The 24,386-nt window shown below is 41.6% G+C and overlaps 1 protein-coding gene across 2 annotated transcripts in view; it reads left to right on the top strand.

The window, feature by feature from the left end:
- Positions 1 to 24,386, top strand: part of LOC115074553 (protein CEPU-1-like) — a 42,354-nt gene that overhangs the window by 4,064 nt on the left and 13,904 nt on the right. For both annotated transcript variants that reach the window (XR_003852271.1, XM_029574118.1), the window contains exons 3-4: positions 658 to 809; positions 23,580 to 23,612. Coding sequence is in view for 1 of the 2 variants with exons in the window: in XM_029574118.1 (XP_029429978.1) it covers positions 662 to 809; positions 23,580 to 23,612 (181 nt within the window). In the remaining variant the exon portion in view is untranslated. The remainder of the gene's footprint in view (positions 1 to 657; positions 810 to 23,579; positions 23,613 to 24,386) is intronic.

Below are 24,386 nucleotides of genomic sequence, written 5' to 3'. Positions count from 1 at the left end.
CACACAGCGCTACCACTGAGTCTTCTGACCAGCCCTAACATATACATAATGAGAGGAGTCTGAGTTTCTGAGGTGGGCAGGGGCATGATGAAAAGCCTAAACATGGCTTTGAACTGCGGACTGGGCAGGTAGGTTCTGTGCTCATCCCCAGTACCTCATTCTGCCAGTGCAGAGATTAATGAGCTGCAGCGCTCCACGTTAGTAAGTCTTGGTCCCCCACAAAAATCAATTGGAGTACCTACAACTGTAACTGCAGCATCCCATAGTACTGCATCAGTAACCTAGCTGATGCTCTGTTGTATTTTGGCCTCTTTGCTTTTTTAATTGATTACTTTTGAGGTTAAAGTTCATTATTTGCCACCTCCTGCTCCAGTACTGGAACCCCATATACCTCTGACAGTGCACTTCAGTCTTGACTGGCATTACCCGTTATCGTTCCAGAATTGCGCTGCACCTCAGACCCATGCCTCCCCTGTTGTTTCAAGACTGAGGCTTCCTCACACCCAGCTTTGCTAGTACGCCTTCACCCTGATCTGCGGAAGCTTCTGCTGCTCTGGGATAAAGTCCTGCCCTTCATCAACAGTAGATGCCAGCACCTAGCAGGTTCTCTCTGAAGCCAGAAGGATACTCACTTGCAACTCTCTTCTTTCACCACAGGCTGATGGATGGAAACAAGGGGTTGAGCATGGAAACGAAGGATACTTTCTCCAGGCTGACCTTTTTCAATGTCTCTGAGCAGGACTATGGCAACTACACCTGTGTGGCCATCAACATGTTGGGCCAAACTAATGCCAGTATCATTCTGTATGGTAAGTAGGGCAGCCAAGAACGGGCACCTTGGAGAAGTAATATCAGAATGTTCCATTTGCAGCGTGTAGAGCTCCTTGGAAAAGAAGGGAAGTAAATTATTTCAGGTTGAGAAGGGCGATGTGTGTTATAGCGAGAACAGTACTGGACCTGGAGGGTAGTCAACCAATGTGGGCGCACAGGAAAGCACGGAAAAGAAAAATAGAATGGGGTTTGAAAGCGCACATGCGCAGATTTGTTCCCTACCTTGCACATGAGAACTTTTTGCATACACAACCCACAAGAAGGTAGAGGGAACATAGTCACATTCATTTTCTGAGGTAAGATGACATTCCGATGGGCAATATTCAAATGTTTTTAAGTGGGTAAAAAAAAAAAATATATATATATTATTTTGTTGTGAGGTCTCCCTTCTTCTCCACCTCTGGAAGGTAATTTTCAGACCCCACTGGGAGCTCGTTTTCAAAAGGAAATTCCCCACGGAGCTTTCCTTTGAAAATCTGGACTGGTGCAAACTACCCCTGCTTTGATGCAGATGCAAAGCACATGCATCTGAAAGTACATGGGGCAGGGGATTACAAAATGCTATCCCTGCCCATGCTTTCCTGGGCCCATGCCTACCATGCCCCAGGCATCGCCCCCCTTTTGGCGTGGCAATAAGTGCGTGCACAGCTATTCAGTTCAGTTTTCAAACAGCATTTTTATGTGGGCAAGCCTGTGTTTCTGCCCTTTATTTCTCACCCTTTTTTAATCTTTAAGAGTATTTTGCCCCGCTTCCTGGTGTATATAGTATTGACTTTATTAGGCAAATGTCCGGTCGTCATTCTGTGGTACCCAAAATGTGGCTCTTCTACATCTCAAACGTTTGAGCAAACTACAAATTAAAATAGCGTGAATACTCACCTACCGAGTCTCAAATATATATATTGCAGTAGGAGGTGCATTCTTGCAGAGAGGTCCCCCACCCAGCACTAAAGAAAATTCCGAGATGATATTGCTGTCTGTCCGTGCCATGCCAGCTCCTTTCTTATATTAGCATTCTTTTCCCTTCTAATCTTTGTTGGGGGTGCTGCATTTCCTGTTTATATTGAGTGGAATGTGTAAATCTCTCTCTCTTAGATATATATATATATATCTATATATATATATATAGATATATATATATATAATCCCATTTTTCTCCTTCACCTTTTCTTCACCTGGTGTAGAAATAAGTGAGCCCACAAGCCTCACCCTTGTTCCAAGGTCGGTATCGGTCGGTGTTGTATATCCTCTAATCCCACCTCTTGCTTCCCACCCTTACCTGAATGTTCCCTGTCTCCTTTGCATAGAAGACTGTACTCGTTCTTTGAGGGCGTTATTCAGGATGCAAATAGAGGGGACCAGTTCATTATCTGACATTCTCTATATTATAAGAACCTTTCAACTTCAGGTTTAGAGTGCACCAGATAAGAGACAACTAGCAGTGAGCAGAGCGAAAATCTATCATTATTCCATCAACTTCTGTAAACTACTTGACAGTACATTGACCTTTATCCTCTTTCCCACGTGTAAATGAGGCTGGTAGGAGAGCGAGTAACAAATCCTTGTAATAAATACATAATAAATGCAGTTTCAAAACAGCATAGCATTCTCTCAGGGAATATATTTGAAGTTTCATGTGAGCTCAGAAATCTAGTACACATTCTTTCTCTGCATGGGATGTACTCAGAATCTATGCCTTTAGGATACAAGACTTCATTTTAAATTTGTTCTTTCTGTTCCATTGAGCAGTCTTAAGGAAGAGCTCTTCCTCTTTGCCAGTGGATATTAATTAAGGCCGTTGTCTATGGGCATCACAGGGGACTTCCACACGAGTTCTTGTCCTTGGCACCAAAAGCCTTCATTTGCAACTAGCTGGGGATTTTCCCCCTGTTTCATAATAAACTTGCTTCCTCATCTTCCTAAGTTGGTCACTGCAGTGACAGTTCTCAGCCTGGAGCCATGCACCAGGGCCCCCTCTGAAACCCTGCAATCATGGACTTGGAATGAAGCCACTAGGTGTTGCCCTTCAGCGATGACCATGACTCCCTCCCTCCCCCAGGGACTGTGAATGCGGACTTCGCAGCATCCCCAGCCAAGCCAGGAACAGAAAATCTGACTGTATGGCAATGCATAGCAATGCCGCAGAGTCACCAGGTCAGCTCAAGTAAGGAGGTCATTTTTAAAGGCGTTACATGTGTAAATGTAATATGCCATCCCAGCAAATTTCAAAAGCCATTTGCACACATAAAGTGCACTTACACGTGTAAATCCTATGGACAATTCAATGGCATATAGTGTAGCAATTTTCAAAAGCCCACTTAAACAGGTAATGTGTATTTACACGTGTAAAACCCAATTTTAAGCATGAAAATGCTTTTTAAAATCAGGCCCTATAGCTTTGAATGTTCTCTTTCTTTCTGTCTGTGTTAAAACATATTGCATACCCTTCTGAATCATTGAGTGAGGTTTTTATTTTATTTGTATTAAATTTCAAATATCTTCACAAGTAACCTTTCTGAGAAAAGAAAATCACCAATCAATCCAGAATACATAGCAAGAAAAATATAAAACTAATAAAGGCAAACATAAGTACATGATATAGTGAATTCCATTACACCTCGAAAAGGAGGGGATGGGGGTGCACAACAGGAAAACCAGAGGAAAAAATATAAGAAATAGGAAAACAATCTTATCGAAGGTAATGAAAAAGAATGGCCTGGAGCATACATAAAGACCGCTGTTCCTTTCAATCCCCATCCACAGCTGAATTAATCCTGTCAATTTTCTTAGCATTCAGAAAATGTAGTTCACCCCACTTACCCAAGCATATTTAAGTGAACATTTAGATTTGCAAGGGAATCGCAAAAGAAAAGAAGCCCTCAGAGGGTCTCTTTGTGCATTTCAAGCAAAAGATTTCTCCTTTTTTGCATTTTTTTTTTTTTTAGCAAGATCTGGAAAAATCTGGATTCTTTGGCCCCATACATAATGCCTGAGAGTTGCAAAAAACATAGACACCTCGTCATATTCAAGGCCTGCTCTAAGACATTAGCAGCATCCCTCTTTCAGGAGTAGCCTAGTGGTTAGAGCAGCAGATTATGATCCATGCAAATCAGGGTTCAAATCCCACTGCTGCTCCTTATGACTTTAGCAAGCTGCTTTGCCTCAGGTAGAAAATTAGACTATAAGCTCTGTGGGGCTAGCAAAGTACCTGAATGTAGTCTGCTTTGACGTGCCACAATGCAGAATATAACAATATAAATAAATCTTGCATTGATCTTTCCAGGAAGGAGATCAAATCAAGGCTATCTGTTGTTAATTGAGTCTCTCCAGATTACTCATCCTTGGTTTTCTCTTCCTTTTTTCCCTCCAGGCAAAAAGTAAATTGTATTCACTGGACAGAGAGCCTTAGCAATAATTATCACTACCTCCATCAGATATTTCTTAAAGGAGTCTAGCAGTGACCTACCCACTAGTTTAGGAAATTAAGGAAACAGATATGTAGATGCCTATTAAAGTTCTCCATTTGTTTCCGATCACAAAGTATCAGGGCTTTATCTTGTATCAAGCTGGCATTCACAGCCTGAACTTCCATAGCTTCCTCTACCAGTACTTTCAGTCTTCTTTAAAGCAGGCCTCCTGGCTCTGTGTCAGTAATTTCACATTTTGAAAAGGGAAGTTTTGTCCAAGAAGCAAAAATACACCAAAGCAGTCAACCTCACCAGGACGGCCCAAACAGAATCCACGGTAACCACTGGGAGTTTCAGCAGGGTAGAGGAAATCTTAAATCTTAATCTTTCCTGCTCCCATGACTGGCAGGCAGGCAGGCTAAGTTTGAAGAGTTTCTAAATACCATGAACCGAGAGGTCAATTTTCAAAGGGTTTATCTGACGAACCTTTGGAGTCAGCTGGACAGAACACCAGATTTGACTATTACCCCCTTGCTCCTTGACTATATTTAATCTGGGCATATCATTACCCACTCGAAATTTAGCCCTGTAAAAAGAGACGGTACTGGAGGCATTCCTGGTGCATGGCCAAACTTTCTCTGGTCAATGCCGATATTCAGTGCTATCTGGATGAAAGGTATCTGGATAACTCAGGTCATCCAAATAGCTGGCCTAAAGTTATTCTAACCATGGCAGGTCCTAATCTTCCTCTCTTCCACCCTCCAGGATAAAAAGAAAATCTGCGGGGAGCAGTGCTGGGCCCCCCCCCCCCCCCCCCTTGTCCTCCTGCCCTAAGATTAAAAAATGTAATGAAATTGACTGGATTCCCCCTCTCTCCCATAAGTTTAAATTGTAGTGGAGGAGTGGGATCTCCAGCCCTCCTGTCCAATAAAGATAAGTAGCAGCTGAGCCCCAAGCCCTGACCCCCCCCTTCCCCACCTATAAAAGTGTGGGCCAATTCCCGTTTGCCACGAAATCACAGAAAGTGGCCATGGAACGCGAGGAGGGAGAGGGTCTTACCTCCTCCTGCCCCGCTGAAAGCCAATAGGTGAATTTTAAAAGTCCAGTGTGCACCAAAACCAGGAGGTACATGCACAAGTCGGGCCGGTGCGTGGCGAGCGGATTTTAGAAGCTGCCCGTGTAAGCGCGTATCTCCCACTGCTCACGCAAGCGAAACGTTAGCAAAAAGGGGCAGGGCATGGGCGTGGTCTGGACGAGCGCATAAACACTTACGTGCATAGGTGCGCGCCAGCGACCCCTGCTGCATAACTTTACTTCTGCTGTGGATGATGTGTAGGTTTTAAAACAAAAAAACGTTTAGGCAAGTCAACAGAGTTTTAAGGGTTGAGCCTAACAAGGGGGAAGGGAATCTATCAAACTAGGGGGTTTGGAAGGCCTATCCCTTAACTGAGCAAACTGGAAAGAACTGGGAAAACGGCAAATGGCGACAGCTCGCGTCCCTTGTAAAATTCCCCCACTTACGCGGTAGATACAGGATTTGGGTGCACAGGCGCACGCCCATTTAAAATTGAGCGCACATGTACGTGCATCCAGGCTATTTTATAACATGCGCATGTATATGCACGTATTTTATAAAATAGATGTGTCTCTGGGTGCGGGCCAACGAACGTGTGCACCTGCGCGCCTTTTAAAAGTTTCCATCCCTGAGCAGGCATTACTGACAGGAACAGGTACTTAATATAGTCATTTGTTCTCTGCTTTCCGAGGCGAATCGACCAATCCCCATTCAGAATTGAGTTCTGAATAGGGATTGGTCCCTTCCTTGTCAGAGAGTTCTTAATGGGGAGTGGTTCACCCAGGAACAGAGTAAATAAATTAATACAAAGGGCCGGTACCTGTCAGCGAAACCAATATTTAGAATTTAGTAGACTGGGAGGAAGTGGGTACTTTTAGGAGCTCCAGAGGAGTGGAAAGGTGAGGATATGGCCCCCCACTTTAAGGTGAGGGCTGAGGATGGGGACTGTCTGCTCTGGTGGGTGTGAGGGTGTGGGGTCCTGCATGCTTACTACAATTTTATCTGGGAGGAGGGGGTGTTGGGAGGGAAGAACCAGCACTGATCTCTGCTACATTTATTTATCTTGGGGGATAAGAGGGAAAGGGAGCAGTAAGGTTACTTAGATTATCTTTTCTGGGTAACTTGTTCTGAGCATATTCAACGACACTTATACCCAAATAAGCACCACTGAACATATGGACAGAATTAATTAGGTAAAGCTTCTGAATGTGGACCTTGTGGGGTAATTTTCAAAAAGATTTTACACGCATAAACCCAGTAAACCTTTATGCAGGTCGACGGTCTTTCAGAAATTATCTGGGGCGGGGAGAGGTGTGCACATTAAACTATACACAAAACAATTTTGTGCATACTTTTACGCACCATAAAGAGGTTTTCCTGGAGTGTAGTTGGGGTGAGGACACGACTTATGCGCATACGTTCAATTTTTTTTTTAAGTATTCATCCAAAAAATGCATGCGCAGATTTGTGCAGATATGTTAGTCCTGGTTCCACACACACCTGCAGATTTTGAAAGCAGATTTATGCTAAAGTCTATGGGTAAAAGGTACCCTCAGTCTTTAGCCTGTGTGGGCTGTTTCAGAATTATCTTTTTACCCACAGATCGAGACGTTTCAAAGCGAACTAACGCCTGTGAGTTCAGTTTTGAAAATACTCGGGTAATAGGCAGAGAACTCGCACACATTCACTTACCTAAAAAGGTCCTAGGGCTCCTCTCATCAGTGCACAGGACAAGCCACGCAAAACTGAGCTGCACGCATAATTTTATGCGCACCAAGCCCAGGTCAATTTTAGAAGAGCCAATTACATTCATAAAATTAATTTTATATGCTTAAATGACTGAAAATGTGAAACAGAGAAATGTGAAGGCATAAAAAGACCGCACAGCTTGTCTTCCCATCCGCAGCAATTACTCCATACCCGGGTGGTGCTGAAGAACAGCTCCTGGACAAAAAAAAAAAGTCGCAGTTCATTTCAAACCCTCATCCAAACACTCTAGCCCTCAGGTTTCCATAATTTGTATTGTTCATGCTAAGATTACAGTTACAAGGTTCGTTGAGGAGCAAGGGATTAAATGAATCACTGTTTAATTGAATTATTCATAACCCAATCAGTATTTTGCAAGGTTTGAGGTTTACCTGCATCCCTCTGGGTGTTAGCATGAATATTACCCTGGAATATTCCAGTGCAAATCATATGGTCATCGCTAAAAATCTGTTGCTTATTTTGGAGGTGTCCCTTCCCCACACACACACACACGTTTCTCCCTGCATGGCAAGGCATGTCTCTCCCTCTCCTTCTCCCCATCTTTCATTTTTCTGTGCAGTTATTGAATGCTGCAAGCAATTTTTTTTCTGCTTTACTACATCTGTTTTGTAATTCACTTTTAACAAAGTATACTTAAGCATTTTTAAGAAACCTTCTACCATGACTTGATGGTGAATGCCAAGCGAGAAACCAGTTTTTAGTTCAGCTTCATAGTGGCAGCCTCTCCCATGAGAAAATATAGTATTTTTGCAGACACTGTGAGGTCCACATGCAAAAGGATTTGTCCAGCTGAGTTCAAAATGTAGTCAAACAATGTTGTGATTTAAGTATTTCCTCTCACTGTCCAGTTCAGATAATTGTACGCCGGCTGAGTCATTACCTGGTCAAAACTTATTTGGATAAAAATGAGGCGTTCCAAGAGCGATGCTTAATCATAGCCAGTTTGCACTGAACATCAGGGTTATCTGGCTAAGCTCAGCCCAAGTAAGTCTAGTGGTAAAAGGAGGTCTAAAATTATCTGAGAATGTGTACTCAGATAATTTTAGCCTTAACTGGATATATTCAACATATAGCCAGTTAAGTGACTGCAAAATTAAAAAAAACAAGTTTGTGGACCTTCAGGCCAGAGGCCACAGTCCGACCACCCCTCAAAACAGTTTGCAATAAGTGCAAACTAGCACCCGACTCCCCTCGACTCCTCACCAACCCACCACATTTTCATGACGACTGTAGCATTCTAAGGTCAGCCCCCTTCCTTCCATGATATTTTTTAAAGTCCCAAGCTCACTCCTGCCCCATCCCACCTTCTCCACCCCCCCCCCCCCCCCCCCCCACAACCTCTATTCCTACTCCCTGAAATTCCAGTGCGGGAGAATCTTATCCACTCCCAGATGCTTTCAGTGTTGCTCTAACAGCAGCGCTGAAAGTGTACGATAATAGCACTGCTGTCAGAGCAGAGACTGACAAGTTATCTGGCTAACTTTAGCTGGAAAATGTGTCCACTTGCTGGTTACTAAATATGGACTTCTGTGATCTGTGCGCTTTCCTTAATAAATAATTCCTGCCATAAGATTATACTGTTTATGAAAACCCCCTTAACCTGACATGAAGACCGTTTCTTTTTATTAAACTTTATTAATGTTACGATTTAACAAATTCAAATATAAAATATATTTGAAAAAAGAAAAGCTGGGTATGTGATCCAGGCAGTAACAAAGAAATATACAAAAAAAGAAAAGAAAAAAAACATACAAAGATATGCAATCCACCATAGGCGAACATTGAAATAGGCCCAGGGGCCAATGGCCTAATAACTCTCAAAATAAAAATAATAATGAAACACTGCACAGCTGCAATAGAAATCTTTGCCCAAAATGAAAAATCGACGCTTGCTACCTGGATACAATCTAGCTTCAAACATCCCACTTGGAATCGATAAAGGCTCTTAAATAAGAAGGTTCAGAACATACATATTTTAACCCATCAAGTATCACAATGCATTTGCAAGGATAATGAATTATACATGAAGTTCCTATAGACAAAGCCTCAGGTCGCATGGCTAAAAACTTCTTTCTCCGCTCCTGTGTAGATCTAACAAGATCGAAAAAGATCCACAATTTCTGGCATTTAAATGGTACATGATGATTATAAAAAATAAACAATAAGATGAAGAATATTGCTACGATCTTGAGGAAAGACAAGTGTCACAAGCAAAGGAACTCTGCTGGATAACTCCTCTTCCGATTTGTCCTAAAACCCTGATATATTGTGACTACTCGCAGATATCTCTGTTGGGCCTCCATCTGTATTAGCCCCACCCCAATCTTCTTTGGAGGGTGAAGACAGAATATCTTGCTAATGGGAGGAGAACGTGTCTCAGGAGCCTGCAAAACCTCCTTCACATAAACTTTAAAAAGTTTAGGTGGAGAATGAAACTTCCTCATAGGAAAACTTAATATACAGAGTTTTAAGGATCTGACAGAGGTTTCCAAGTTTTCTGCTCTTTGATGCAAAAACACTTGATCTTTAATTATATTCGCTTGAACTTCCTTAACTTGTACAACTGAGGTATCCAACAGAGTCAATTTATTTTCACATGCTATCACCTTTTCTTCCTGTAATTGAAACTTAGAATATATATTCAAATTAAGAACAGCTAAAGAAGAAACTGATTTTTCTGAAGCTGCCATCACAGACCAAAGTATGTCCAAAGTAACTAGTAAAGTATTTTCCATGGGAGCTCTAACCTTTAAACTGTCAGTGGCTTCTGAAATCTCCACACAACAGGCAGTAATCCTTCCTGAAGACTGTACTTGATCTCCTCCATTGTCTGGCACAACACCCATGGTGCTAGCTCCTGCATTCAGCCCTGGGGCCCGAAAGACACTCTGCCCCATTTCCTAGCTAGATCCTCTCACAGAGTCAAACAGAAGGTGCCTCTCGATGATGCAGCTGAGGTGCCCGAAGACTTAGCTTCAGCAACTCCTCCTCAGCCGGAGCAAAGCTACCAGGAGGCCACAGCAGGCTAATCGCCCCTCCTGCCAAGCCGGATTCCAAAATCATTATATTAGGCAAGGTATGTGCATGCTTCCAGAACGATGTCTGTAGGATTGGCATCCCAGGGATCCAGGAGCCTTTCCTCTCACTGCCCCTTCCACTTCCCCATATTGAGAAGGAAAAAGGAGCACGAACAAAAGCCTTATAGAAGTAAGTCTGGGGAGCTCCTGTAGGAAACATCTATTCAGTGGCAGCCATCTTGAGTTCCCCCAAGAACTTTTATTTTTTCATAAGAGATGTTAATCAGATTGTAATTTGCTATGATAACTGTATTGTTTTGTTTGGAGTTTCTTGTCCAGCAGTTTTTCCCTGTTCCTTTGGGCTTCCAGCTCAATCAGAGCCAACCTCTGTTGAGCTATGACACCGAGAGCCTTCATTCACAACTCCCTGGGTATTTTTCCCTTGTTTTCATGTTCCCTCCAATTTTAGCCCAGGCATCATCACAATGGTCCTTGAATCAAGGCCACAAACTCTATCACCCTAAATCTAGCCATTAGGTGTTACCCTTGAGCAATGACTGATACATCCATTTCGTTGGGTGCTGTGAATGCTTCCTCTGCAGCATCCCCAGCCTGAGAAATGAGAAATCTAATCTGGCATTCAAGACTAAGGTTCTCTGTGTTTATGTGCACTCTCAGCAAACTTTCCTGATGTAGTTCTGACAAAACACGGGCCATTTTGGGAGTAAGCATCTCACATTTTGGATCCAATTAAGTTGTGGGCATGTGACTCAGCTTCAATTTATTCACCATTGTTTTCAACATTTTTATCGGATGACTTAACTCAGGAAAATATTCATCGTTTAGAAGCTTGTTTTTGTCCTTAAAGTGCAAAGTTTTAATTATTTATTTATTTATTTATTTATTTAATTTCTTTTCCTATACCGATGCTCAAGACTAGGTCTTATCGTACCGGTTTACAATGTAACTGAGGGGAAACCAATTAACATCAAGGTAGAAAGTAAAGTTACATTAAACAGGGAGCATAAAACCTGGGCAATGGAAGACAGTGCAGAGTTTAAACTAAGAAACAATTAGAGAGAGATAAATATATAAATCAACAAAAACTGTAAGATACAAAACATAGGTTTGTCCTAGGCAGTTATTAGCCTGGTATGTCCAGAAGGAGAAGGAAAGGGTGAGGTTGGGTGGGGGGAAGGGATAGGGGAGGGGTGGGGGAGTGAGAGTCAGTGATGGTTGAGGAGATCCTTCAGCGGTAGGCTTCTGCGAAAAGCCAGGTTTTCAATTTCTTTCTGAAAGTTGAATGGCATTGTTCTTGGCGTAAGTCTTGTGGAAGTGAATTCCAATGTAGTGGACCTGCTGTTGAAAGAGCTCGCTTGTGAATAGTGTTGTGGACCGATGATTTGTTGGGGGGGGCCTTGAGCGAACCTTTGTAGGCAGTTCTGATCGGTCTTGCGGAAGTATGTAATTCAAGTGGGAAGGTGAGTTGGAGAGTGGATTGCTGGTAGACTGATTTGTGGATGATGGTGAGAGCCTTGAAAAGTATTCTATATTGGATGGGCAGCCAGTGTAACAGATTTTGGTATTGTTTATGGGACCATTGATTATACTCTCCCATTTCTTGGAGGTTTTCTCCATTGTCTAGTTACTCATAAATTATTGTGAGTAATTTTATTTTTTACAACCAAAGCTTTTCCCTTTTTTATAATGATTGGATCGGTCTGTTTTTATTCAGTGCACAGCACTTGCCACTAGGCCGGCCCACCTGCATTGCTTATTTTGATTTTCCTTATCATAGCAAATTTACAATACTAGTATGATGACTGAATTTTCTATAGTAAAATTGTATTGTACCATTTGCCGAAGGCATCAGAAGCAATCAATATTGTACTCAGTAAAATTATAACGTATTTCTACAGAACTATTCTAGACAGCTCTAATGCTTTTTTCCTGGAGAAAGAAATCAGAGAACCAGATAGGCCTATATAGTAAGGTGCACTCAGCTGTTCGCACATGTTAGCGGCAGAGTACACATTTGTTGTGTACTAAACTCCTTGTTAAATCAGGAGTGAAGTTGTACACACAAAAATGTGTACAACAAAATCAAGAAAGATCCACAATTTCTGGCCTTTACTCCTGATTTAACAAGGAGTTTAGTGCACAACAAATGTGTGCACAAACATGACTAAAACTGAACACAAATTAGCCCTTCTCCTTGCAAATCCCATGTTAATTAAGGCATTAATTATTACTTCCTAATGCAGTAAGGTGCAAAGCTTAACTCAGGTTTTCTTAATGCTGGAAATGGTCGAAGGTGGAGTAAAGTTTCTAGGGCTAATGTAAGCCTATAGGGCTGAACCTGAAGTTTGTGATATAGGTGACCTGTGCGCAGGGATTTATGTGCATAAAACATGCTTTGGGCACAAATCATGTTTTCTGCGCGTGTCCTGCTTTGCACGCGTAATTCATGTTTTATGCATACTAATCATGTCTTTTTGCATACATTTTAAGGTTAGCATGCTCGTTTCAACTTCCAGTGCATTAGCATAGTTGATTTTTTTTAGCACGTGAAGTTCAGAGCACATTTGCTTCTCACATCTTATTACTTCAGCGCCAGAGAGAAGAAGTTAAGGGAGAAAGCAATGGTAGTGCATTTAAGGCAGTCAGGGCTCTGCCCTTGGCTCTCCCTAACCACTGGATGCTAGTGCTGCCTCATTTTTAGGATAGCAGCTTTTAAAAGTAGCCTGGCAGCAAAGACCAAAAATGGCCCATCCAGTCTGCCCAGTAGGGTATTTAGGATTTTAACTCCTTGAAGATTACCCCTTTGCCTTCTTTATGGGGTTATAAATGCCACTCTGTGCAGGTTACCTCCATGCCTGAGGTTAAAGATGTAACTGCTGCTCCATGCAATTTACTCCCATGCTTTCTATTTAGGGTTGTACTTGCTGCTCTGTGTAGGTTACTCCCATGCCTTCATGGAAGCAAAATGCAGCCATTTTACTGCTGTTTGGGGGTTGAATCACCACTCCATGCATATCATTACCTACTCCTTCATTACCATTCTCTTTTTATTATTTATTTTATTTATTTATTTAAAATTATTTTTAGCCCGCATCCTCCAAAGTTCGGGGCAGGTTACAACAATAAATGCATAAAAGCAAGTATGTATGTACACAATCAATTAAAACAAACTACGAATAAGACGTAGAACAAGGATCGCATGATAATACAGATAAGATATCTCTTCCTAGCTTGTAGGGCAAGAGTTCTAGAAACTGGGGACTCATTCTCATAAATCATTGCTGCATTGTTGGAATAGAAATTAAGCTGAAGTTGAGGGAAAGGCAATTGTGAAAAAGTGAGGTTTTTAAAGATTTTTAAAAATCTTTTTTATTCATGAGAAGTCGTAAATGCTGCCATTAGCGATACTCTATATCTATCCCGTGCCTTTTGAATTCCGTTACTATTTTTGTCTCCATCACCTCCTCCAGAAGGGAATTCTAGACATCTACCACCCTTTTTGTGAATAAACTATTTTTTGAGATTGTTCCTTACTCTAACGCCTTGGAGCTTTATAATTACAGCTTCCTTTCCATTGAAAAAGGTTTGCTTCTTGTCCATTATTAATACATTTCAGGTATTTAAATGTCTGTCGTATTCTCCCTGTCTCTCCTGTCCTCTAGGATATCCATAATTAGGTCCTCAAGTCTCATATAGCTTTTGGTGTAGACCTCTCACTATTTGGATTTTCTTTCTCTGGATCACCTCTAACCTCTTTCTATCCTTTCTGAGATAATGGCCTTCAGAACTGAACACAGTACCCTTCCAACACACTTGGAAGGCTTTTATATGGTTCTTTTTGTCTATCATGTAACACTATATGGCCACAGGAATTAAGGGATATATTCTTTCAGGGCAAGGTCCAGGTGGTCTTCTGTTGATTTCTATCAGGGATTCATTTGTGAAGCGTGGACTCTCACCCACTGGGGCCAAATAGAGGACTAACAGTTTGTGGAATGCTTTATTCACCAAATTATGAAGGAAAATAACTTTTGTGATTAAAAATGACTTTCACCTCCTGCAGCCATATAGTTCTTTGAAAAGGATTTTCCTACAGCTGCAATCATGGCCTTATTCACCTGTACCAAAGCATTTTAACATAGCCAGCATTCCAATCAGTTATGTGGAAATTCAGCTCTAAACTTGCTAGCTCTGCATGGGTAATCAAAATGGAAAATTACTCAACATGCCATAAATAGCTTTTAAGTACTGTAAATTACTGGGCAGTTTGAAACCATCTCTGCTACTGTACAAGAAACCTTTTCAAGTATATATGGTCAGTCCAAAAATGAATGCTGTCTGCTGTTTCTTTTACTGTAACTTGCAGAATGTATAAAAGATCTGCAAAGCCAATTAACGCTAAGTTTTCAAGAATCCACATGGAAATATGGTACATCTATAGAGCAACCACTTTTTTGATAACGCACTTAAGTTCAAGTGGCTTCTAAAACTCAAATGATAAATGGTACATTTTAGCTTGATGGGTTATGCATGTTGGTGGCTGTCTGGTTTCTCCTCTCCTGAAGGGTTAAAAATGTACATGATTTCTTATTTGTCTGATCTGATTACCTTGTAGATTTAGGTGTTTGTCTTTCGTCCACTTCTGTGGAGAAGCAACAATGTATGAATGGAACTAAGGATTCAATGTAATAAAGTGCACTAAGCCAGGGGTGAGCAAACATTATGAGCCTTGGCCCTCCCTTCTATTCATACAATTTGGTGGGCCCCCCCACCCATCAAAGTTGGGTTACATCATGTATATAAAATATATATATATATATATAAATATATATATATTAGACAGCAGTGCTCTAAGACCTGTCAGAAAACTGGGATTGGGTACTGCTGCTTATTCTCTGAAAGAGAAATTAGAGAAGGGGATAACAGTCCACTTACTATTGTCACTCAAACTTCAGATCATATAAGGCTGATGAGTCAACATACGAACATTCATCAGAGGGATATTGAGGACTTTGTCCCCCAATACCTTTGAAGAAAGAAGGGACTTTTTCATCTCTACAATGCCTACCGTACCACAGTGGGCTAAGTAGGTCAGTGTACTGTAGCATCGGAATCACTGCTAGTATTTTGAAAAAGAAAATATCTCCTCCGAATGACTCCAGTTACCTTCATTCAGAATTCTGGTAAGAGAGGTCCTCTGATCAGGGAAGAAAAAGGTTCTCCTTAAAACTTAAGGTTGGGGGACCATGACCCTGAAGACGGTAAGAAGATGATTACCTTGCTGATGTTGGAGGAAGAAGGAGAGTCCCCTGGAAATAAACCTGTCATCTTGTAATGCTTCTGGTCCTTTCAGTGATGATGCTTTGAACATAGATTGTCAGGCAAATGACACTAACTATGCTCTGCATGAACACATATCACAAGATCCCTCACCAAGTAGAGTTCAAGGATAGCCTTCTGCTATGATGCACTTGCACACTTCAAGAATGAAATCTTCTTGAGATATCTGCACTGGGCTCTATTAAGGAATTCACAACCAGATTACTTGTGATAAGAAATAGGCTCTGGCATTTCTAGATGTGGAGAGGAATTCTTGGATTGGGAGGCCACAACTTCTGTGCCAAAGGCCAGAAGCTTTGGCACGAGTGATTATAGAGTGCATCAAGCGTATTGATGAAGCAGAGGGATCATGTGCGCTGATGGTGTAGATGCAATGATGGCACTGCTAGATTGAGTGTAACGATGGTGTAGATGTACCAATGGCACAGCTGCATTGATGAGTTAAATGCACCAATGATGCAGGAATATTGAGTGCACTGATGGCGCAGATGCATGATGCAGATGAGTTGCTTGCATCAAAGGTGCAGATGTCTAGCTGGTGCAGATCGGCTGACAGTATTCAAAATGATGCAGATAGCCTTTGCCCTTACTATGTCACAGGGGCTACCGGTGCCATTGGTCAGCCCCTGTCACATGGTAGGGGCACAAGATGGCGCCGGCCATCCAGTGCTCCTACCATATGACAAGGTCTGGCCAATGGCACGGATACCCTGTCACATGGTAATGGCAAAGGGCCATCGGCGCCATTTTGATTAGTGGCAGCCGATGGCCCGGGAGCAGGAGATCACTCCAGGGACCCCCACTGGACCACCAGGTACCCGTAAAAAGTTTTTTGGGGGGTCGGGAGGGTGGGGGAAGCTAAGGGATTAGTTTTAAAGGGTTGGGGTGGGTTTAGGGGTTATATTTGTGTGCCGTTTTTCCCGCCCTCCCCCAAAACGATAAGAGAACCCCCACGATCAATATCGTGGGGTTTTCCTATCGTTTTGGGGGAGCCCCCGATTTCTGATGATTTTGAAAATATCGTCCGAAGTCCGATTCACATCCCTACTCTTTGGGAACTTCAAGGTACTTTCTGATGACCCAGACAGACTATGGTCAGAGACAAGGTGCTGAGCTCAATGAACTTTTGATCTTACCCAGCATGGCGCAACTTATGTTTTTATGTTGTCAATATTCAGATGGTTTGTCCAGCTGAGTTCAGGGCTTAGCCAGACAAACCTCAGGTTTTAAATTTCCTCCCATTCTGAATGCCTCCTTGTTATCTGGCTAACTATTTTGCTGATTAAAAGTTAGCTGGATAAGTTAGTGGCATTCTGGAACAGAGTTCTCTGAATAATATATCCAGCTAATTCCAGTATTTAGAGTTAGCCGGATAACTTATCCAGCTAAGTAGGTCATGCTGGAGAAGGGTCTTAAAGTAATCCAGATAGTCTTAGCTAGCTGGGTAGACTTATCTGCTATATTCAGCAGAGTGCCTGATCAGCAGCTCTCCACTGAATATCCATGACAATTTATTTGGCTAAATTTTACTGTATAAATTGTCTGCTCACCATGCTGAACAAAATTGACCTCTATATTTTTATCCTACAATTCTTCCTTACTTCGGTGATTATAGGTGTGAGTTAACTTTAATCTCTAATCACAGAAGTTAAAAACAGTAGTAAAGTTAAAATTAACTACTATTCTTAGCATGCTTATTATTTTACTACCGTTTCTTTGCCTGCTTTTTTCACTACCAAGAGATTTGCATATAATTAGCTTGCTACGTTGATAATGAAGCTATATTTAGCGCTCTAGTAAAGAAAATGTTTTCTACATTTTTGTGCATTTCTTGCATCAATATATGCTAGCTAGAAGTGTAAATAGCTTCTCTCTCTCTCTGGCAGATGGCGCTAAACCTGCTATGGCATGTTAGCTGGTTGGACCCTTTTTTTTATTTTGTTTGTTTTCCTCTTTCTGAATTGAATTTCTCCTTTTGGTTAACATGCTTAATGCTTTGTTCTGTCACTTAGTATGGATGCTGCCTGTTTGTCTCATTTTACAAGCTCTGCTAACAGTTTATGGGCCCAGAGGAACCCAGGATTGCACAAAACATACTGGAAAAAAAAAATAAACAAAATGGCAAGCTAAATAGCACAAGGTTAAGAGACCACAGCCCAGATAATTGTAGTGACTCGTGCCACGCAGTTCAGCTATAGGGACAGTAACTTTCATAGCGGCACGCAGGTGCACATGTGCACACATTCATCAGCACACACCCTGGGACACGGCCATTTTTATAACATACGCGTGAATATGCATGCATGCTATAAAGTAGCCTGACCGCACGCACATGTGCACACAATTTGAAGTGGGCATGCGCCTGTGAGCGCAAATGCCACTTCTGTTGTGTAAGTGGGGGGGATTTTAAAAGTCACATGCACCAGCACTATTGCCAGTTTTCCCATTTCATTCCCAGTTCGCCCAGATAAGGGATAGGACTGCCAAACCCCCCCTCTCCCCCCATTTAATACCCTTCCTTCCCCCTTGTTAGACCTGACCCTTAAAACCCCACTGATCTGCCCGGACTTTTTTGTTTTATGAATTACATGTCATCCACAGCAGAAGTAAAGTTAAGTGGCAGAGGATCCTGGCACATGCTAGTGCATGTAAGTATTTATGTGCTAATTTCATGTTTAAATCTAGCAACGCTCATGCCCCACCCAGGCTATATCCTGCCCATTTTTTTGAACTTTTCATTTGTGTGCACAGCGGCAAGTATGCGTGTATCCGGCTGGCTTTTAAAATCTGCTTGGCGTGCACCAACTCTATATATTCGTGCATCCCCTAATTTCGGGGCGCATCAGGCTTTTAAAATTCACCTTGAAGTCTGCAGTGGCAAGGTTTGAATAATGGGAACTATCACCTATGGAGTTTCAAATTAGAAATGCTGTTATTCAAAGTTTATCTGTAGGATGTTTTAAGCAGAGACACCAGCAGAATGAAATTGTAAGAACAGGCAAGAAAAACAACTCTAAACCTGCTAATGGAGGCTAATCAACTATAGTACACTAAAGAAATTGCATGAGCATTCAAATCTAAACAATGAATTACTGTGCATTTGTTGCACAAACTATAGAAAATGAGACTTGAAAGACGACAGTAAATATATGAATAAGTGAATGCCATGCTCGACATTGTGGAACAATTGTTTGGGAATAGAGATGAAATAAAAGGCAATCGTATAACAGTAGTATTACTATGTGGTCTCCCAGAGTCATTTAGTGCCCTCATTAATGCCCTTGAGAGGCCAGAATAGAATCAGAACTAACAATAGAATTTGTCAAGGGCAAACTAATGGCTGAATATAATCACAAAAAAAGAAGGTAAAGAGAATGATAAGTCAGATACAGCTCTCAAGGCCATGGAGGAATGAAGCGATTAAAATAAACCAGGACACCTGAAAAGGCAACAGTTCAATCTGGAAATTTGAGCAGTGGAAGCAAACACTAGAAATGTCCAAACGAAAGGCCAGAGCTGAGCAGATGAGACCAGAAGCAAAGAATAGGATGAAACGTTCAGTGCCATTCAGGGGGAAAACATCACATTGATGGTACATTGACTTAGGAGCAACAAGCCACGTGAGATGTGATGAGACATTCTTTACAGATATTGATTACAGCATTAAAAAAAACAAAACTTTTCTGGCACACAGCAGAGGGCACATGTTATGGATTCATGAGTTGCAACACACCATCAAGGGACATATCTAAGATCCTTGTGAAGGAAGTCCTAGATATTTCAAACTTAGAAGGAAGTCTACTGTCAGTGAAATGCCTTGCAAATTATGGTCTCACAATGCAATTTCAATGAAACTAATTCACCATTAAGAAGGGAAAAGAAAATTTAACCCAAGGAATTATGGATGTACACCTATATAAACTCATCTATAAGAATGAACAAGCCAAAGTTACTGTTCAAGCTTTGTTAACATATTACGAGTCCCGTGAGGCAACAGGTATACTCAAATATCAAGATATTAATCCCACCAACAAAAACGAATACCACCTCACAGACTATTCTGCATTCCATTGAGCCGTTATTCTCAGAAGACATCTCATATCTACCTAAACTGGACACAGTCAAATGGACAGAAAAGGAGAAAAATATCACTTCACAAGACCCAGACCTGGACACTCATTAAACTACCATCTGGAAAAATAAATTGGTGTAAATGAACATTTAAAATCAAATACAGTCCAGAAAGGGATGTCCACCAATACAATGCAAGATTTGTAATCAAAGGATATTCCCCAAAATGTGAAAAGCATGATGAAATCTTTGCTTCAGTTGTGAAACACTTCATTATCAGAACACTTCTCAATGTGGCAGCTAGAAAGAGAATGGAAGTGAAGCAATTGGAAATAATGGCTGCTCTTCTGTCTGATAACATCAAGAAAGACATTTATATGGATCAGGCACCTGGTTTTGAGGAACTGGAAAACCAAAACCTCGTATGTAAACTTCAAAAGAACATCTGTACACTTAGGGGCGAATTTTAAAAGCCCAGCTTGCGCCAAAGCCGGGAGATACACCCAGAACTTAGCTGGCGCGTACTGCGTGGATTTTAAAAGGCACCCGTATACATGCATATCTCCCAGTATGCACACATTTTTTTTTCAAAAAAGGGGTGTGGGCATGGTCTGGACAGGGCCATGGGCATTCCAGGATTTATGAATGAAACCAGCGCATAGATACTTACGCGCACAAGTGCTTGCCGGGATTCCCTACTGTGTAACTTTACCTATGCTATGGATGGCATGTAAGTTTTAAAACAAAAAAATAAAATTAGGCTAGTCAGCGGGATTTTAAGGGTCAGGGCTAAAAGGGGGTGCTAATTAACTAGAGGGTTTAGAAAGTTCTATCCTTTACCTGGGAGAACTGGGAATGAACTGGGAATTTGGTAATTGCATCGTGTGCGTGTCTACTAAAGTCCTCCCACTTACTTGGTAGATGTGGCATTTGTGCGCATATGTACGCATGTACAGCCTATTTTATACCATGCATGCACATACACGCACATGTTATAAAATGGTCATGTCCTTTGACATATGCACATACATGTGCACCCGTGTGCTGGTATCAAACTTACCGTCCCCTAGCTGTAAGATCTTGGTATGAGAAGATAAATGAAATGCTCACCAAGGAATGAGTTATGTGAAGTAAAGCGGATCCATGCTTGTACACTAAAATCAAGATAACAAATGGGCATACATTCTGATGTACAGTGTGTTGAAGATATAGTAATTTGCTTCAGGAAACAAGGGGACAGTGATGGCATATTTATGAACTGAATCAGAATTTTGAAGTAAAAGAACTAGGAAACATTACGCATTACCTTGGCATCAAATAGAGAAGAATATGTATGCTATATCCTCAGAGACAAAAGACCACTGAAATGCTGGAACACTTTGCCATGGAAACTGCAAAGGAAGTCAAGATTCCCATAGAAACAAGACTACCTGAAAGAATAATGGAAACCAAGATCCACTACCAAACCGTGATCAACATGAAAAGGCAATTGGAAAATTACTGTACATAGCTACTGTAACAAGAACAGACATTGCTGCAGCCTTCGGAACTTTGTGCAGGAACCTTACAGTACGAGTCAAAGGATTGGATTGCCATCAAAAAGCTAACTCAATATTTAAAAGGAGCAATCCATATGATGCTGAAAAGAAGCTTTTAATAACACGAATGCTGACTGAACTGGAGGCCCTGCTAATCAGAAGTAGGGATATGCTTGGAAAAAATGGTAAGTCTGGATCGTTCATTGGCTCAGTGATTCATTTATTTCAGTTCAGGTCCCAATAGTTTATTTGATTATTTTGTTCATTTGGTCATTCATTTTCCATTAAAGTCAAAGGGGGAAGCAGTGCAACATATTTTGGCCTCTAAAATTGGGGTTTTCTATCCTTGTTTAATGAAACTTGCAGGCAGGCATCAGCAGCAATCCAAGACATCAAGCGAAGGGAAAAATGGCACCAAGAGTGGCATGTATAGCCCAAGGCACCATGACAAGGCCAAAGCAGTAACAATACTGACAAGAACAACCCAAGTCTCCAAAAGAGGGGCGAATGGAACCAACAACAGTGGTTTGAAGACCAGAGGCAAAAGTGGCACATGAACACCCCAAGACACCGAGCAGTCAATTTTAAAAGGAGTGGTGCATGTTCATTGCGCGCGGTTCCTGGCGTGCGCACATGGATGCACCAATTTTATAACATGCATGCGCCAGCATATGCATGTTATGAAATCCAATGGCCACGTGCACATATATTCTGGATTTTAAAATCCGCATGTGCGAGGGGCCCTCAACTTGCACGCGCGGGGGGGGGGGGTAATGTTCAAATTATACCCAGCGACACAATCGGCCTTTTTTCCAGTTCCCTAAGCCCCTACCTAAGCTTCCTCCCCTTTCCCCTCTCCACCCCGACCCCTAACCCCTACCTACCTACCCTTTTTTTGTTCAGTAACTTACCTGCTCTTCCTTTGTGTTCTTGCTCTCACACACACACAAGCTCTTGCACATGCTATGGTCCACACACACACCCAAGCTCTCTCTCATACAGTATTATTGCACACACACACAAGCTCTTGCACATGCTATGGTCCACACACACACATCCAAGTTCTCTCACATACAGTATTATTGCTCACACTCACAAGCTCTCCCACATGTTATTACTCTCACACACACGTCTACACAAGCTCTCTCACATATTATTGCTCATACACACACTCGCACACAAGCTCTCAGGCAGGCTACTGCTATTGCTCAAACTCACACACACACAAGCTCTCACACTGGAATATGTGGGTACATGTAGCAGCGGCAGCCAACTCTTTTTGGCCCAGCCAACCTTGCAGCTTCCTCTTTTCCACCACGTGGACTGGAATCAGCAGCCTTTTCTTTTTGGCCATGCAGCCCAAGCCCAATGGAGCAGCCCTCCCTTTGGTGGCACAGCCTGGGCCCAACACACTAATCTTATCTTTTCAGCCGCTTATCCTGGCCCAAAATGCTAATCTCTTTTTGGTTGCATGGCCCAGGCCCACCCAGCAATCTTCTCTCTTCCGCTGATAGCCTTGGTCTGACGCGGCAGGCCTTCCTATAAGTGATACTCGAGACACTGTGCTTGAGATTTGGGGCACAGACCTCATGTGCCCGATGCTAAATATACTCTTGTGCTGCTGGCCACACATACACACAGTCAGGCAATACAGGAGGGCTTACTGAATGACTGATGCTGTTCTGTTATAGTATAGATTCTATATATCATGTAACATAGTTTATTATGTGCTTTATTGTATGTTAGATGGATGCTGTGCTATGCTCCAAACAGAAAGTTGTAAAGAGTGTGTAACTAAATAAATTTATTGTTGCTATTACTATTACCCATTTTTTTTGTCTTGTTTTATGTCTATTGCACTGCATTCACAGAGCCTTTATATGGAGGTGTTTACATTTTGGTTATTTATGACATAATACAGTACAATCTGTATGTAATATAGCTGATTACTATGAGGGTAAGTTTATATCAGCCTGTGTAAGGTTAAAGTCTGCGGGTACTTACTTCGTACCCTGAAACTGTACATCGAATTTTGAAAGCTAATTTATGAAAATTTGCAGATTGTCCTAATACATGCGTACACATACTCTCCTGAGCAGGCTTAACTTTCTGCATATATATTTATATGCTTACTTTAGAAAATCAAAGTATCCACATATATTCTTTCTCTGTCCCGAATCCGCCCCTAGTATGCCTCTCACTAGTGCAGGCAAAAGTGTATGCAAAATGGGGTTTCACACTGACCCTTAAATGATGTTCAAAGTATCACTTACCAGACATAAAGCAGGGTTTTATGCACATAGGTTGCTTTGAAAATCACGCCCTATATTTCGATGTCCATGTTCATTTATTGTTATATTTAATACGATGTCCTTTGCCTTAGATGCTATTCTTTCAAAAATGTGGGTAACAGATTGCAATAAATATAAACAGATGTAAAGAAAAATCAGAGCCATGCTACAGTCCATTTCTAGCTTTGATCTAACAGTAATTTTTTTTTCTTTTATTTTAGAAGAAACCACAGCTGCTTTGACACCTTTGAAAGGTTAGTAAAGCCACTTCCCTGTCTTCTGCAGTGCGGGCCTTCTCTCCCTTTCCGCATTCTATCCCACATTCCTTTTTTACCACTAAAGACAAGGAAAAGCTGTGGCTAGCTCCTTACACTCATCAGCTGCAGTAACATTTTTGCTTTCATATTTTTTTCTATTTGTAGCCTCTTTGCTCCATGGCCTACCTTATGTTATAGTACCTTTGTGATTTTTTTTTAATTACATAATTTACATTGTGTCAGTCATGCTTGTGTACGTGTGCATAAAGTACATATTGCTAGTCCTAATCCCAGCTGCTTTTTATAGCTTCAGTAATAGCCGTGGGACATTGGAGGAAAGAAGTTAAGGATTTAAGGCAAAAGGAGAGGGATGAGTTTGCAAATGTGATCTGAAAACAGAAAGAGGATCCATAAATTAAAGTGACAGAGGTCTACATCTTTATTGCCAGGGTGCAAAGAAAAAAAAATAGATTGTACAATCTGTATTGAGAAAAGAATGCAAGAGGAGGAGACAATAGCCCCAATATTCAGCACCACTTAGTCGGATAAGTAACAACTTATCCACTAAGTGGCAGTGGCTGAATAATATCTGCATTTACTGAGCAGCCACCATTTAGCTGGATAACTGCTTTTATAGCTAAGTAGTTCACTGGCTAAGAAGTGGGCTTGAGGGAGGCATAACGGGAGGAGTTAGTTATCTGACTAACTTAGCCAGATGAGTGCTTATATTCGGACCAATCTGGTTAAGTTAGCCAGATAAGTTAGACTTGT

Source organism: Rhinatrema bivittatum, chromosome 12 (genome assembly GCF_901001135.1).
Source record: "Rhinatrema bivittatum chromosome 12, aRhiBiv1.1, whole genome shotgun sequence".
Lineage (NCBI taxonomy): Eukaryota > Metazoa > Chordata > Amphibia > Gymnophiona > Rhinatrematidae > Rhinatrema > Rhinatrema bivittatum.
Note: the sequence above shows the minus strand (reverse complement) of the source record. Positions and strands in the feature narration are given on the sequence as shown.